Source organism: Lissotriton helveticus, chromosome 5_1 (assembly GCF_964261635.1).
Source record: "Lissotriton helveticus chromosome 5_1, aLisHel1.1, whole genome shotgun sequence".
NCBI lineage: Eukaryota > Metazoa > Chordata > Amphibia > Caudata > Salamandridae > Lissotriton > Lissotriton helveticus.
The window spans coordinates 1,177,482,713-1,177,500,145 of NC_136065.1; the positions used below are offsets into that span (position 1 = coordinate 1,177,482,713).

At 42.1% G+C, this 17,433-nt stretch overlaps 1 protein-coding gene across 16 annotated transcripts in view; it reads right to left on the reverse strand.

The window, feature by feature from the left end:
* The window catches only part of ABLIM1 (actin binding LIM protein 1), a 670,048-nt gene that overhangs the window by 369,645 nt on the left and 282,970 nt on the right, over positions 1-17,433 (reverse strand). For all 16 annotated transcript variants that reach the window (XM_078643885.1, XM_078643875.1, XM_078643872.1 and 13 more), the window contains exon 3: positions 1,782-1,965. In XM_078643885.1, the coding sequence (XP_078500011.1) occupies positions 1,782-1,965 (184 nt within the window). The remainder of the gene's footprint in view (positions 1-1,781; positions 1,966-17,433) is intronic.

Below are 17,433 nucleotides of genomic sequence, written 5' to 3' on the forward strand. Positions count from 1 at the left end.
AGGGATGTTTGGAGAGCTTTATTATATGGTGTCCCCCTCCCAGCTGAATGTTTAGTGCGAATTACAGAGTGATAGACGTAAAAATATCACATTAACCCTTATTTGGAGAATAGGGCAATGCCTCTTGTGAGCATGTTACAAACATATTTATATATTGTAGATTTTAATACTATATAATTAATATTGCTTTAACATTGTTGATACCAACAAGCTTGCTCTGCAAGGTTTAGTATGGCATGTGTGTACGTCAACACTCTACCGTGGCATTTTTAGAATTGTGCATCTTTCATACTTGCATAAAAGGGTATATACCTGGGAAATATCTGCAATGGAGTAAAGCATGAGGTTAACAAAGAGCTAGAAAGTAAAACAACCAGGGAGAATGGGAAAGATCGATGATTTAGAACTGAATAAAGTTAGACCAATTACCTCTTCTCCTCAACAAATCAACATGCTGAGAACACATACACAGAACAGGAACAACACCCACACTCTAGCCAACCACATACTTTATGAGAAGGAAAATGTGCAGTGCACTGTCACTGCAGGCCACATGCTGCCCTTCTACAATAAAAATTACTTGGTTTATGCTAAAACACAAAAATGTAAATACTTCAAGGAGTGCTGTTTCACTCCCCATCTGCTTGTCCCTCTGTAGAAAAGTACCACAAGCACACAGGATTGCCTATTTTCAGAAGCTATTTGGATGAATAATTAGGGAAGATGCTGAAATGCTGACGGAGGTTTAGCCATGGGACTCTACAATGTGCAAGTGAGCGGCTGTTAGGGCTCCCCTGTGGCTCCGTGTCACCAAGTATTCTGGGTAGTCCCTGGTGTGCCTTCAAAAACCAACCAATATCTTGTCCCTTTAGCTCAACTGAAGGGGCTCTAGGGATCTTGGAGCTACGTCCAGGCAACACAACAGCGCCAACGCGTTCATGTAGGGAAAGCGGGCAAAATTATTAGAAGCTGCCGAACTGCTGACAATAGGCACACAGGCGCCATTGTTAAAGTGAAAGTGCAGCATTTTGCCACTGTTGAAAAAAAAAAGGGATTTTATAAGTTGATTTAGGCAAGCTGCGCAGCATAAAAGAAAGGCGCGCAGCCGGCATGTTAGATCTGCAGCGCAGTGTGGCGCATTGAAAAAAAGAACTAATATTTAAAGTCAAAGCGTGATGTCGCGGTACTAAAAAAAAAAGTATTTGTTTGTTAAACTCAATATGGCAAATGAGCCATAATGAAAGGTGCGCTGCTGTAAGGGTGCCCTGCTGGTTACAAAAAATAAAGCGGTTGCAGGATAGCCTGTCCGGCCTGCAACCGCAGGCATGAGCAGTCATTTAAGAAAATTGTGCTCACAGACTGTAAATAAAACATACTGAGTAATAACACATGTATGATGGCCAGTCCTCATGAGAGGTTACAAAAGGAGAAAAGGTGGTCCTAAGGAGGGACTACTAAGCCTATTCATAAATCAAAAGTAACCATTTAGAAAGGAGAGTAACACGAGGCAATAGAAAAGATGGGAGGAAAATGGGGGGAGCTTCAAGTCCATACCTGAATAAAGCATGTCTCGAAGAGAGAGTGCAAGTGCTGCCTAGGCGAGACCTAAAAAAATACATCAGCGCAAATGGCTTGAAGAGGGCTGACCCAAAGCTAAATCTCTCTCCTTACTAATTGTATGCATTTCCTAGTGTACCATAAGGACTCTTAACCAATAAAGTGGTCTGTAGACAACACCTAAAAACCATGTCAGATTCACTTACGTGTACTGAAGAACTTACTTGCAAACAGTGCAGGCGAAGCAGTTTGGATGGTAGGTTTTCCCTAATGCAGTGACAACTTCCCCTTCCACGAACTCCCCACAGCCGTTGCAGCGGGTTCCGTACATGCGCTGGTAGTCCAGTGTGCACAGGTAGTCCCCGTTCTTGATGAAGAATCCGCCTTGCGCCAGGTCACAGCCACACACTAGAAAGGAAGTGCAGAAAACATGGAATCATCAGAGTGCAGAATCAAACTCAACATGCAACCCACCATACACCCATACAGCTTCGCCTAAGATTCTTGGACCCAGATAAGGGACAGAGCAGATGTTTTACTATACAACCTCTTATTAATACACCTGAAAACATGGATAAGCAAACTGGGAGGCATCTGTCCTCTTCTAAAACCTGCACTGTTTTCCTAATATTTTGATATCCGTGGGATCAGAAGCACAATGCACTATTATTGCTGCCTGATAAGAATAGGGAAACAAATAATGTTTTCATTTACTAGCTACAAGTGAAGTATCAATTGAATCTAATATCCCCGTTTCAAAATGAAAATATTTATTACTACTAAAACATCTGTCTTAGTCCTAACATCTAATAGTAAGGGTTAAAATATTCCCACTTGAAAACCTTAATAAGAGCCTTTCTTTTGCAGAGACTCATTATTGGGAATGACAGTGGAATAAGAATTCCCCCTGCTCCAAGCAAAATAAATACCTTGTCGTGGAAGTCTGTGTTTGTTTGGGTTTGCGGACTGTGGGCTGACTTTGTGGACACCAGGCAATATTTTATTTTTTCCTTTAGGAGCATTACGTCTTGGGTTCAGGTTGTGCCCACCATGCTGCCTAAAATATGGCCTTTAGATTTATATTTTGTATTGCTGTCAGCCAATCAGAGAGTAAGGGCCCATGAATCCAAGTCTAAGTTTATAGAGCTGAAAAGGACAACAGAAGAAAAATCTCCCTCGTCCAATAGGTGTCATTATATTTTTAAATATGGGTTTGTGAACTGTTCACAAACCTAAGTTGGAGGACAGTTTGTGAACTTATGGTCCAAATATCTTTATAATTTTACCCTTTTAATTCCACCAGCATGTGTTTTAACCACCAAGTTCTAGAAAACTACTCAACAGATTTAGACCAAACAAAGCAAAGGCAATCCTCTGAGTATAGCTCTAGCTGCATGATAGGTTTGGTATAATTATTTTCCGTAGATGCAAGCAAAGAGTCCTAGGAACATTAAAATGGGAAATACTGCTTTTTTGCCCCTATTCTTTGATTTCCTCAGTGGATGGAGCTGTATGAAACTTGCCTTGCTGAACCTAAACCAAGTTTACTTTAGAACAGTGTGTGCACATTCTGCAAATTATGTCAAAATTATAATAAAAACAAAGAACATCATTTCAGTAAAAACTATGACCTCCTCATAATTGCATAACCTTTATTAGTGACACACACACATATATAGCTAGACATATATATTATATTATATATATATATATATATATATAGACATATAGATATCTATCTATATATATAGAGAGATAGATATATAGAGATAGATATATAGAGATAGATATATAGAGATAGATATATAGAGATAGATAGATAGATAGATAGATAGATAGATAGATAGATAGATAGATAGATAGACAGACAGATAGACAGACAGATAGATAGATAGATAGATAGATAGATAGATAGATAGATAGATAGATAGATAGATAGATAGATAGATAGATAGATAGATAGATAGATAGATAGATAGATAGATAGATAGATAGATAGATAGATTTTTACTGGAAAAAACAAAAGTTAAAGTGACGTTATAGTTAGGTAATGAAATAAGACAAAAACTAACATTGAAAAACCCAAAGCAGACATACATTAACCAGTAAGTATTTTACTGAGTACTTTACTGACCTAAATATAACTTATGCTGCCGCCATGCACTGATTATGAACTCACATATTACATCAATCATGTCATGTTCAATGACATCACTGATGACTGACAGCCTTTGGCCATGTGCATTGGGTGGATGGTCTTTGACCAGATCCTGCACCCAACACCCTACAAATGCTAACCCCCAGTGGATTGCTATACCCCCATAGACTTCCAACCCACATTCAGGTTTTTATTCCTCTATTTATTTATTTTGTTGACAATACTTTTAGATCACCCCACAAGTACCTGGAGGTCAGGGTGTATCTACACTGCCCCCTTGTACACTAATTTTGAAACGTATTTTATTCTAAGTAGCAGGCAGCCAATAAGATCCCTCACTCCCATAGTACCAAAAAAACTTGATGAAATTTTATTTAGCAATTTTTTTTGTATCGTAGAACAATTGTTTCTATGTTACTTTCCATTTACATTTTCTGGCATTGGTGATGTATAGTGCTAGTAAGTCATTTTCAAGGTTCAGTGATGGGTGGATGTATGACTATGATATACAGTGATGTTTACTATGATACACTGACTACATGAATGTGTCTTGAATGTGACATAATTCTGTTAATTTGTTTTTTGTCTTAATTTCCATGTTTCTCCTGTGGTTGTCGTGTCTACAATATGATACGGTAATAGTATGTGGTGGAGTATGAAACCTGAACATTGCAGGTGATATTGATTTTAATTCTCACTTGATAAGCAGTAGTTACCAACAGGTCCTGAAGAAAGCATTGGAACGATTCCATTCTAATGCTGAAACATGTCGACCAATATTGCTTACAGATATTTTGTTAAATCTGCATTTTCACTGTGTTTTTAAAATTTGGACAATTGAGAGATACCATTAAAATCAACAATCTACTCAGTTGATCCAATTTTATCTTTACTCACACTTATTGTTTTTCACTCATTGTTCGCACTGCTTATTCAGTAACCACAAATATACTTACATTCTTTAGAAACACCACCCTTCTTGATAACACATTCTTTTAAGAACTACACATAGCCTTGATAACATCAGTAGGCTGTGTTGTGTTGTCTTGTCTCCTGGGCAAGGAGAACCCAAATGATGTTAAAAAGGGCGGTACAGAACGGTTACTGATGGGAATATTTGCCCATGTCCTTGAGTCTTAATTCAGTAATTACATGTCACCCTTGTTTGCATTTTTAGGGTATCCACTGCTTCATTTGTATTTTGTTGAGGTCTGTGTCCACAGTTGAGTCATATGGTTATTTTACCCCTAGATACTGTTTGTGTTAGGAAAAGTGGATGTATGACGGTACAACCCGTACCGTTACAACGCGTACCTTTACGACGCAGGTTTAACAACGCAAGTCGTTACAACGACTTGCATTGGGGGGTGCTGGATAGTGAATAGTTTAATTTACTATTCCAACTCCAGTCCCCGTGGATAGTAGGGAAGGTGTTGGATAGTAAATTAAACTATCCCCTATCCTAGAGCGCCCTTGTAAATCCTGCATTGTAACGGTACCGCGTTGTAACGGTTCTGTTGTAAAGGATGTTTCCCGTGATGGGTAGTATGCAGGGGTGGTAAAGGGTACTCCAATGTAATACCCAAAATGTAATTACTCCTAATGCAAACACCAGTGAAGTAACAATTAACATATCTGCTCGGATATTTCGGGGTAGGTCAGTGAGGAAGAAGTATAGCTGTAAAGGTACCTTGCCTTTTATTCCCAGGTGGTGTTGGGGGAATTGCTGCAAAATTGCAGGACTGACCATGTCAAACAAGTTAAATATTGTCAAAGAGAATTAACACAGAATTAATTTTAGTTTTTTAACCATTAGAAGATCTCCTCTGAAATTAAGCAATGTCTTTTCTATGCTATGAAGTGTGTAAAATTGAATTAGTGTATGTCATGAATGCTGTTTGACTGCATATGTTCTTAAAATTGTTGTTTCAGTATGTATTTCGGTTAAAGATAGCCCTGAACTTGGCAAGATCACCAAGGTCGGCTTTCTACTTTTTGTCTAAGGTAATGAATTAAATGTTTTACAGCTGCTTAAATATCTAGGGTCCTGAGTGGGAGTCTGTGTCTTTTCATTACATCAATAATAAACTATCCGGAATAAACCATCCCCAGCACAGGTTAAAAAAACCCACTAAAAAGGTCTTGCAAATGACCAAGATAAGTGTAGCTCTCACAGCCTTCAACGATGTTTTTTGTTTATAACACTTAATTTTCCTCATCAGAGTTGGACTCAGAGCAAGTCTTATAAACGGTGACAAAGATAGAAAGCAGGGATGAAAAGTAACCTGCAAAAGTGAAATAAATAGGTGATGAATGTCTGGTAGTAGATGAAAGAGACATTAGGTGGAATCAAGACTACAGAGCTACAGAGCTCTGGTATTCCACCCAACTCCCCCCTCCTCCACCCCCCACCCGCCACCACCAGATATTCGACTGCGAACGGCGTTCCTCTGAACAAAACTTTGAGCCATGGCACTTATTCTTTTATAAATTAAGCACTGCTTGGAACTGTAATTGTTATCTGTAACTCAACTAGGTTTCCTTCAGCTTCCAGGTCTACAGACACATCCAGGCAGCCACAGGGGCCTCTTCTAATCAGCAGTGCAGCATGATCTGAGACCCTGGGGCGTTAAACCTTTACTTTATTCTGTTGTATAATTAGTTTCTGTTTATGATTCCTGCTCAACTCAATCCATCTTCAGGAATTACAGTTTGCATTAAAGGAATGTGCAGCCAAGCACACCCTGAAAGCATTTTACAGATCACTGAGCCAAGCCTGTAATTGGGGTTGTAAGGCTTCAGAACACACTAGCAAAGCAGGCGAAGAGGCAATGAATTTTGTTTTACTCCTCTGTCTGTAGTTTAATACTGTTTAGGTCTGGCTTAATAGTGCCCTTGTCTGCATGGTCTATTGTCACTAATTCTTCAACATATACCTAAAGTGGGTTTTGTTTTGCCGGAGCAAAATATCTGCTGCACTTGATGCTAATCGCTTTTTGGAGTAACATTCCACCTCCTATCAAGCACTTGCTTTGTAGTGAGAAAGGGACTATTTACATCTCAAATGTACACACAATCATCACACATTAAGGGCCATATGCACTAAACTTTTCTATGGTCACACACAGAATCGCGGATTGTAACCATCAAAATGTTTTACTGCGTACTAAATACATTAAGGAGTTGGTAAATTGTAATTAATTCCTAAAATGTCTTTGCGACTCCCCACTTAATTGATGTTTTGAAGGCGCGAGATGAGGGTCCTTTGAAAGATGATTCGGTGTGAGATGTATCATTGTTTTACGACACAAATCTGGTCGCAAACACATTGAAAAACGTCTGACTCTCAAGCTGTGATGGTAAGGCGTTTGTAAAAGGGAGGAGTACTCATATCTTGGCCCGAAGCTGTGGAACAACCTTCCAGAATCTTTGCAAAGCTGCTCCTCCCTTATGGAGTTTTGCAAGGGATTGAAGACCTTGTTGTTTTAATTAGGGGGGGGATTTAACTTTACCTGAGTTTAGCGCCAGGAAACCCCCTGAGGAAGCTGAGCGCTGTTACAAGGTGCAATAATAACAAATACAGCTAGTTACTTCAACACTAATATGTGTTTATAATTTTTAATGCACGGCATCTGCTCCATTTACAATGACTCCTGTGCCCTCCCAAGATCTCACCTACATGTAAAGACCTACTGATTGTCACAGAGATTAAGACTATCAGTTCCTTTTCCAATCACAGGGTGCAGGAAAATGGCAGGATGTATAATACATTCATGTATATGAATTGGACTCCATTGAACGTTAGAAACACAGAAAAACAACTCAAGCAACAAATGTGACAATTTGAAATTCATGAATTGGGTGGTATGGAGCATCAAAGAGTGTGAGTGGAATGAGTAAGCCTGCATGTAAACCGATACTCAGTATCTTTTAATTTTTCAGAATTTCAGATTAAAGTTTTTACTAGGGGTGGGCTGAGCTCGTAGAGTTTCAATCTGCACAATTCTGCGGAGTTACCAAAAACTCTGAGAAATTCTGTAGAGTTTCGGGCGCAGGCCAAATTCGGCATGTCGCGCTGCTTGTGCTGATTTTTAGCACAGGGAGCTTGCTCCACTCAGTAAAATCAGCGCCAACTGCTCCATGAAGCACACCAGAGGGAACTGCTTCTTTCTGCCGCTCGAGTAGATTTTCTACTTGAGCAGAAGCTTTCTTAACGTGAACGATCGTGGCCTGCCTTGACCACCCCATTAAGAAATCTCACCAGGAGGAGTTCTGGTAACAGAAAATCACAATTGGGGACACTGATTCTCGCAAATGCTTGCCAGCTTAACATTGGCAAGCCGCATTCAAGAAAAAACTCTGCCACGCTGCTTTTGGCAGAGTGTTCCTGACTCTGCGCTCTAAATGGAAGGAGGAGTGGGCAAAACTCCACAAACTCTGCGGCGGAGCAGAATTTCTCATCCACCCCTAATTTTAACAGTTTGGTTCAAGCCACATGGCAGCTTTCATCCTGCACTTTCCCAAAGACTCCAGTGGCAAACCTGAAATGTTATCAAACAAGATATACATTATTCACCTAAATAAATCAAACAACATTAGGTTTGAGGGTTATTAGTGGATATGGTCAACTGTAAAATACTATTATGAGATGCTGCTAGCTTGAAAAATGTAAATGCTTATAAACATATTATCATTATGCAGTGTTTTCTTGTTCAGAATTTCAGATGAAGGTTTTAACTAGGGGAGGGCGGAACTCGCTGAGTTTCACTCAGCGGAATTCTGCTGAGTTATATAAAAACTCAGAAAAATTCTGCAGAGTTCTGCGAGCGGAGAATTCAGCATGCACAGAATTTTATTGCAGGGAGCTTAATCCATGCTGTAAGATCAGCACTAACGACACCATGTAGTATGCCAGAGGGAGCTGCTTCTTTCTGCTGCTCGAGTAGATTTTCTACTCCAGTGACAGCTTTCTTAACGCAAACAATTGTGACCTGCTGCGACCGCCCGCTTTAAGAAAAGTGGCAGAAATCATGCTAGGGGATGCAAATTTTTGCTATCGCGCGCTAACTTAACACTGGCGAGCCGCGTGCACGAAAAATCTCCGCCATGTGGCAGTTGGCAGAGTTTTGTCAGAACTCTGTGCTCCAAGTGGACAGCGGAGTGGGCAAAACTCCACAAACTCTGCTGGCAGACCAGAATGTTTCACCACTTAAGAATAAGTTTGGTTTGAGCCACATGACACCTTTCATCTGGCACTTTCAAACTGATGTGAGTGGCAAACCTGAAATCTTATCCAACAAGATATACATTAATCACTGAAATAAATCAAACAAAATTAGGTTAGAGGATTATTCGTGGATATGGTGAACTGTAAAATACTATTTTAGGGTAGCACTAGTTTGAAAAATTTAAATTCTTTTAAAAATATTATCATTATTCAGTGTTTAGGGCAGTTATATGCTTACATTGTAAGTCTGTATGAAAAGAATCTTGTTGAAGAGAGGAAGGGTGTCTTAAAACAGTCTTGGTACGAAAAAGCAATGATAATTTTGCAAAGTGAGCACCTTACTGTTGGACCTGGCCCTATCTTCAGTGTCACCCCCAAACCTTATGCCTTTACCCTCCACTTTTTTCTGAATTGATTTTTGCTGGCCTCAGGATTATGCACACTTAACCACTGCTAACCAGTGCTAATGTACTTGTGCCCTGTCTTTAAACCAAGGTAACATTGGCTTAGAACCAATTGGCAAATTTAATTTACTTGTAAGACTGTGGTAAAGTGGCACTAGATGTTCCCAGGACCTGTAAACTAAATGTCCCTAGTAGGCCTGATGCACTGATTGTGCCACTCACTTAAGTAGCCTTTTAAACATGTCTCAGGCCTGTCATTGCAGACTGTGTGTTTCAGTTTTAAACTGCCACTTCGACCTTGCAAAATAAACCCTTTGACAGGCTCAAGCCTTCCTCTTTAATACAAATAAGTTACCCCAAAGGTAGGTCCTGGACAGCATAGAGGGCAGTGTGCAAAATATTTAAAAAGTTGGACATGCTTTTAAGTTTTACATGTCCTCGTAGTGAAAAACTCTTAAACTCAATTTTCACAACTGAAAAAACTATCCCTCCAATAGCATAACATTGGAGATGCCATATTACATTTTAGTGTAATTTCCAAATGGGAAGAGATAATCAGATCATGGTTGGTGTCTCTGGTGTCTCTGAAATCACAATTTAAAATCCTACCTTATGGTGAAGTTGGGTTTAGAAGGTCTCGACCTGCATCTCTTGAACCCAGAACCCAGAGTGACTCCTAGGGCTAGTTGGCTGGCTTTCTGATTTGATGACCAAGAGACATAACAGGCTTCCCACAAGCTTGCACTTCCACCTGGACTCTACCATCTGTGAGTCTATCCAAACTCTGCATTGGAGCCTCACAGCTTTTCTGAACCAATGCATTGCCCCTACTTCGCGCCGTAACCTCGATGCTGGAATTTGCATCACAACCCCTCTTTGACGTAGCTCTCAACGACAGAGCAGGACCTCGCATCGCAGCTGCGCCACATCTCGGAACTGACGCATTGCTTCAGCTGCGCTAAGCATCTCTGACGCAGATTCTCACAATGCTTCAGAACCCGGACATTAAGGTACTTTGTTCCGTGGGCCTAACTGGGTCCCTGTAGATGGCGCTCATTTCGCCATAGTCTGGCTGAACTTGTGACTTTGTCTTGGTTTGGTACGACCAGATATCCACAGGTGGTGCTTTGTGCTTTTGGTGCTATTTTCACAAAAAACGTTATAAAGCCATAACTCAGGTTCTACTGAATGTATTTTTGGTCTTGTTTTATTCATTAAAAATCACTCTATTTTTCTAAGACTAAGGTCAGAACTGCAGACACCTATGTTCAATGCAACAGTTCTTCACCTATTCATACTGCATTTTTTTTATGAGTTTTAAATCTTCCGTGAGGTATGCTTTTGTACTGAATGTTTGTCTTTGTGTTGCTGTACTGGGTGATACTTTATCTGTTTCTTTACTGATTTCTTCATGCTCTTGGGAGAGCCTGTCTTAGTGACAAGTCAGCTCCTATACATTGGCCCTACTGCTGTTAAAATATACAGCCGCGGCCGGTAATGGGAGTACCTGCCGGGCGGTGACGTGGGGAGTGGGAGGGGCAGGGTGGGGGTGTAGTAATGTATGGATTATGGAGTTTAACAGGTAAGTAAACATATAAATAAATAAAATGAATTTCGTTGTGCGCACTGCATTCCCAAATGCCCTTATCAATGTATCACTTGCACATTTTGAATTAATTTTTACTTGTTTCAACAAAATAAAAAATATATAAGGACGCTAAAGTGTAGATGCATTTTCTGTACTGAGCTCCACTGTCAGCAATTTAGTATTTGAAGTTTGGATCCAGAACTGTTCATCACTCATCAACCAGGGGCTTCCCAATGAGCATTCAGGACGGAAGTATGGAAATTATATCTACAAAGCAACAGAGAAGCACCTGCCTCCTTCATAAAATGCACCAAAATGCTGGCCCAGGTTCATCATGATGAAATCTTTTAACATCAGCCACAAATTTCAAACGGAAATGGTCAAGCATGAGATAAGGCATGAAGCACTTGGTGCACTGTAGTCAAGTCCCCGAAGAAATGCTATAGTCAAGACTTAACAGACTACAGCGGATTCATACAACAGCACTCCAAGGGTCACTCAGAAAACTCAGATAGTTTTCCATGGCAAAGGTAGAGATTTATTGCATAATGACTAACCAACCAAAAATATGTATCACACACCTGGAAAAAATTCAAAACATTATCATCAATGCTGTTGATATAACACAAAAAGATAAACTACATCATTACGATGTTGAGACAATGTCCCTGGTTACTTAGTTTAAGTGGGCTTTTTAGAACTTGGCAGGACGGGAGAATCACCATAAATTGTGTATTCACTCGTCCCACCAAATGCCTGGTTTCCTGTCCTATTTAGAGGGTGACATTTCTGATTGACTGGTAGCAGAGAGTCATCCATTGGGTGCTACCATTCTGCCAGAAGGTGCTGCTTTTCATGCACCTTAAGCCTATTAAGGGCAGTCACCCTGAAACAAAGTGATAGCTGTGACACACAGGGAAAAAAATTCCCACACCTTGCTGTCATTGATTTTTTTAGGGGTTTTTTTCACAAAGAAACTCAGCACGTTTGTTGTGATGAACAACATAGAATTCTAATTGGGTGAAGAAACATTGGGCTAGAAGTACGAAGCCTGTTTGCGGTTGCAAATGGCCCAATTCACAGAATCTGTCCGTTTGCATCAACAAAAATACTTTTTGGGTTTTGTGCTTTGGTATTTAGAAGGCGCGTGTTGAGGGTGCCACTTCCTAATAACAAATTGAAATATCATGTACTAATGTTTTACGCCCGAAATGCGGTCACAAAATATTAGCAATTTACTGCCATAAAAATAGTGCTGGGAAAGTGTCCCCAAGGGACGAATTTCCCTTTGAGAATGGTTGGCTAAATATTATTAAGAGCATCCTATTCTTAAAAAATGTTACTTCAAATATTCATTTAAAAAAAAAAAAATTCTGCTTGTTTTCCTGCAGCAGTCCATGCCTTGCAGGTACTGCCTTTGACGTTCCCATTGCTGTGTCTATTTCATAGGCGCCGCCCTGGGAACTCCAAAGAACCACCTGCCAGAACAGGAGAGTCTGGCGGGCAGTTCCTACATTGGTTTGGCAGTGTGGAAGCGGGTCTGCCCCCCTCCCGCACTGCCAAACTTATAATAAAGCCTTAAAAGTCATCAGGGCCGGACTGGGAACCACAACTGGCTCTGGCAAAGTGCTCTTGGAGAGGGGGGGGGGGTTGGAGGTGCCGCCGAGCTTTTTGGCGGGGTCGGTTTTCGCCTATGCTGCAAAAACGGCCCTGTAACAAAATGGCCCTCAGGGGTCCATAACCGGCCGCCACCCGTGCGGCGAACCGGGGGATTGCCCGGTGCCCGCTATGGCCAGTCCGGCCCTGGACAACATGCAAGTGCCCGACTGATTTCAACCAGCTGCCACTACCACCACGTTATAGGTTGCCTCATATCATATTGCACAACTAGCTTCCCTTTCAAGCAAGAACAGTGACTTATCAACAAAGCCCTTCACAACAAAGTGCCAAGGAACTCTCCAAAGCACTTCATTTTCTTGTAAAGGACTTGCTCCCAGTGAAGGAAACTTTGGGCCCATAATTTTTCTTTTTTTTAAATATGTTTTTTCGAATCGGGGACAACCCCCAACCCCAAGTAGTAAACATATGTTTCACCCAAAAATATTAGAGGTTTTGTACACAGCCCTTTATATCCATTGGTCTCTAGTGTTATTTACATTTTTCTTCCACCCAGTGGAGCATGTGGCACTGGGTCGGGCGACTTCTGCTTATGGTTTATTTCGCCGTGAGTGAGAGCAATGTGAATTTCACAAGGAGCACACTGGCGCACAAGGTCGGAGCCTTCAGTTGCAGGGGCTACTAAGTGAATGTGTGCTTCTTGAGGTCAAAGCAAGACTTTTGCTTTGAGAACATTCTTTTTTATAGTGGCAATGTCCCAGCTTCTTCCCCAACAATAACGTTCTGCATAACCCATGACAAAACAAGCATTGACAAATAGGTCTGACAATCACTGCCAGGCTTTTTGCTTCACAAATGGTTGTTTAGCTACCTGATCTATCTCTCTATGTAGCCTTTTTGTATGATATTCAGAGGAAAACCCAAACCCACCTATAAAGCCATGAATGCACTTATTTGTGGGGTGTTGCACCTCAAACACCCACCCCCCTGAAGATACACCCCTGGGTATACCTATACAATCACATGGCAACCCTTAGCCAGGTTAAGCCAGGTTGGCAAAACAGCAAATATTCCACTGCTCAGCGCGTGCACAGGCCCTAACAGAGAGATAGAGTTTAGCCTCCGAGCTGACTCAGCTCTCTATGCTAATTTGTTGGCTCACCCACCTTTACAAATGAAAATGACTGTGTATAGAAACCCCCCAGTCCTAATGAATGCCTGAGGCACAATTGGACTGGCAGAATTGCTGAAATATGTCGACACTCAGGTATTGAGCCCCTAGAGTTAGGGTCTAGTTTTGTTAACTTTGTAAAAGAGGTGTCTCAATAAAGTTTCAATTCATCCCACCTCACACAATTTTATTTTTTGGAGCTCTTGTATCAGGAGACAGGATGAGACCAGCAGATTCTATATGTAGAACAGGGAGATAATACGAAGTAGGCAAAGATAAGGCGGATTCGACCTTCTGATGCACCTAGGACTACGGTTTGCTACACTACGACTTCAAGGGGACGTGGCTTGGGAAGCCAACCTGATGATGAATGATGCCACTAACTAGTGAGTGAGGATCCTAGGTACTTTAAAAACCTTTGTTCACATCCTTTCTGTTTTGCCAAGTACATGTTACCTGTAGAATGGCCAGGAGTGGGACCCAGCCTGACAGGTAGAAGATGCTGCATCAACTGTTGATTATATCATATATAAAAATCCACTCTGTCCCCTTAATGCATTTTTGCCTCAGGCAACTTATAAAAGTTCAGCCTAAGTAAACCTTAAACACTCTTTTAATCTGAAATCCTGTTCTCTGCTCATTTTGTCGCCTTCCAGCATTAACAAAAACCCTGGACTGGATGCAATATTATTACTATGACTCATTATGATTTCTTGTTAGATATATTTTACTTTCTCATGAGAAGCAAGTGCTTGGCACAGTAGTAAACGTCCTGGTAGAAGTACAGTGATCTGTCCATCACATATTATTCACAAACTATCTCCAAGAAGAGACTTTATTCTGGTTGATTTTTAAATCTGAAACATTGCCTCCCACAATCTCTCATTTATGTTCCAAGGCGAGGCTTCAAGATGTATGTTCTGTGTTTGTGTCTTTAGATACACTATAGACAATGCTTAAAACTTCGCGCCTGATTTTGTGTTTGGCGGACAGGTACTATGTCCCACCGGCATTAGTGTATAATACTCTAGTAATAAGGCTGATAGGATATCCATCATGTTTGTGAGGAAGTTCACATCCGCCAAACTCTAAGTCAGACCCTTTGTTTCCATGTACCTTTCAATAAAATATAGAGGATCCTGTTTCTAAATGCTGCTATCGGACCATTTACAATATTGCGGCTCACTTACCTAGCCTATCCTCAGGGAGCAGGTGCTGTCACGTAGCATAGGAGCTGGACTAGAATAAGAGTTAAGTAAACTTGCCTACACAAAAAGCAGATAACCAGAGAACTGAGATCTGTGGTCTTGACACACATGAATCAGTTTTGCAGGGGCTCAGCCCGATTACATTGCCCCAGTACCCTACCCCCAACCTTACACCATGATCAAACTGTACATGCACACCTTACTTTTCTGAGTGTCAGAGTTCAAGTGCACCGATGGTCAAATAGCTGACAAAGAGGTGAAGACCCCTTCCAAACTTATCGAAAAGAATACAACTATCAACAGGGCCCCCAAAACATGTGTGTCCTGTCTGAGGGGAAATACCCCTTACCTCACAGCCTTCACTACACAGGATCTTTACCACGCAGCCTTTACCACATAAGTAAGATTTTTGGGGAATAACATACTTTTTATGTTGTTTTAAAAAAGTGATTTTCGGGTTTATGTATGGGTAGAGGTAAAGGGAGGTGAAGGTGACTTGAGGGTTCAAGAGTAGGTAGAGATAATGGGAGATGAGAGTGACTTGAGTGCTCAGGGGTGGGTAGAGATAAGGAACGTGAGGCTGACTTGACCCACCATGCACAAGCATGCCCACCGCCTCCCCCATAGAAACTGGAAGAAAGTCACTGAACACCTGCTCATCTCCGCCCTTGTCAGCACCCCACCACCGACTACATCAGACGCAAACACCGTAGCACGCAACCTCCACTGCATAATCCTGAACTGCACAGACACACATGGCCCCCTCAAGAAAGCCACAAAACACATCAAGAAAACAAGCTGGTTCACCCCTGCACTCCAAGATTCCAGATGCTCCTGCAGACAACTTGAAAAGACATGGAGGAACAACAAAACCCCAGAAACACAAGTCGTCTACAAAGCAGTCACCGCCCCACACCACCAACTCATCAAATCAACAAGGAAGAATCCCTCTAAGACAGAATCCTCACCAGCGCACACAACACGAAAGATCTCTTCTCCATCTACAATGAATTCGCCAACCTCTGCAGCGGAACAACAGACGTCCCGCCCTCCCATGATCTCTGCAACAGACTCAGCACCTTCTTCCATCACAAGATTAAGATGATCTACGACAACTTCGCAATCCAAGACCACCTCCCCACCCCAGCTCCCTCCTCATGCAATGCCACCCAACAGACCCTGCCCAAATAGATCCCGCTCATGATAGAAAACACCTTGAAGACCATGAAAAGCATACACTATGGAGCACCATTAAGCCCCTGCCATCGCACCCGAACTACGTTGGATGATCAACTGCTTCTTCGAGACCGCTACCTTCCCCGATGACTGGGAACATGCCGAAGTCAACCAACTCCTGAAGAAACCCTCTGCGGACCCGACAGACCTCAAGAACTTCAGGTCCATCTCCCTGCTTCCCTTCGCAGCCAAGGTCAGCGAAAAGGCCGTCAACACCTAGTTAGCGAACTTCATTGAAGCCAACAATGTCCTTGACATTTCCCAATCCAGATTCCGGCGCAACCACAGCACTGAGACTGACCTGCTCACCGCCACCGACGATATCTGCTCCCTCCTCGACCAGGACAAAATGGCAGCCCTCATCCTCCGGGACCTCTCGGCTGCATTCAACACCATCTCCCACCACACACTAGCTACCAAACTCTATGACGTCGGCATCCGCAGCCAGGCCCTCGACTGGATACACTCCTTCCTCACTGGCAGAACCCAGCTCGCAGCCTGCCCCCACCTCTTGGAAGCAACAGAGACCAACTGTGGAGTGCCCTAGGGTCCCTCCCTCAGGATCACTCTCTTCAACATCTACATTGCCCCCCTAACAACCATCATCAGGAACCACAGGCTCAACATCATCTCTTACGCCAACGACACCCAGCTGATCCTCTCCCTCACCAACGAATCCAACATCATCAAACACAACTTCTGAGAAGAGATGAAAGCTGTTGCCACCTGGATGAAGAACAGCTGTCTGAAACTCAGCTCAGACAAGACAGAAGTCCTCATCCTTGGCTCCAACCCCTCGGCATGGAACGACTCCTGGTGGCCCTCCGCCCTCAGAAATTCCCCCACCCCAACGGACCACTCAAGAAACCTCGCCATCATACTAGACTCATCGCTCACAAGGAACCGCCAGATCAATACCGTATCCTTGACCTGCTTCAACACCCTCCACATGCTCCAAAAGACTTTCAGATGGATCCCAATCGAATCCAGAAAAACTGTCACGCACACACTCATCAGCATCAGACTGGACTACGGCAACACTCTCTTCGCCGGAATCAATAAAAAACTCCTTTGCAAACTCCAGTCTGTCCATAACGCTGCAGGCAGACTGATCCTCGACATCCCCAATGGCAGTCACATCACCCAACACCTCCGTGATCTGCACTGGCTTCCAGTCAAAAAAGAATAATCTTTAAACTCCTCAGCAATGCATACAAGGCTCTTCTGAACACTGGACCCACATACCTTAACAGCTGCCTTACCTTAA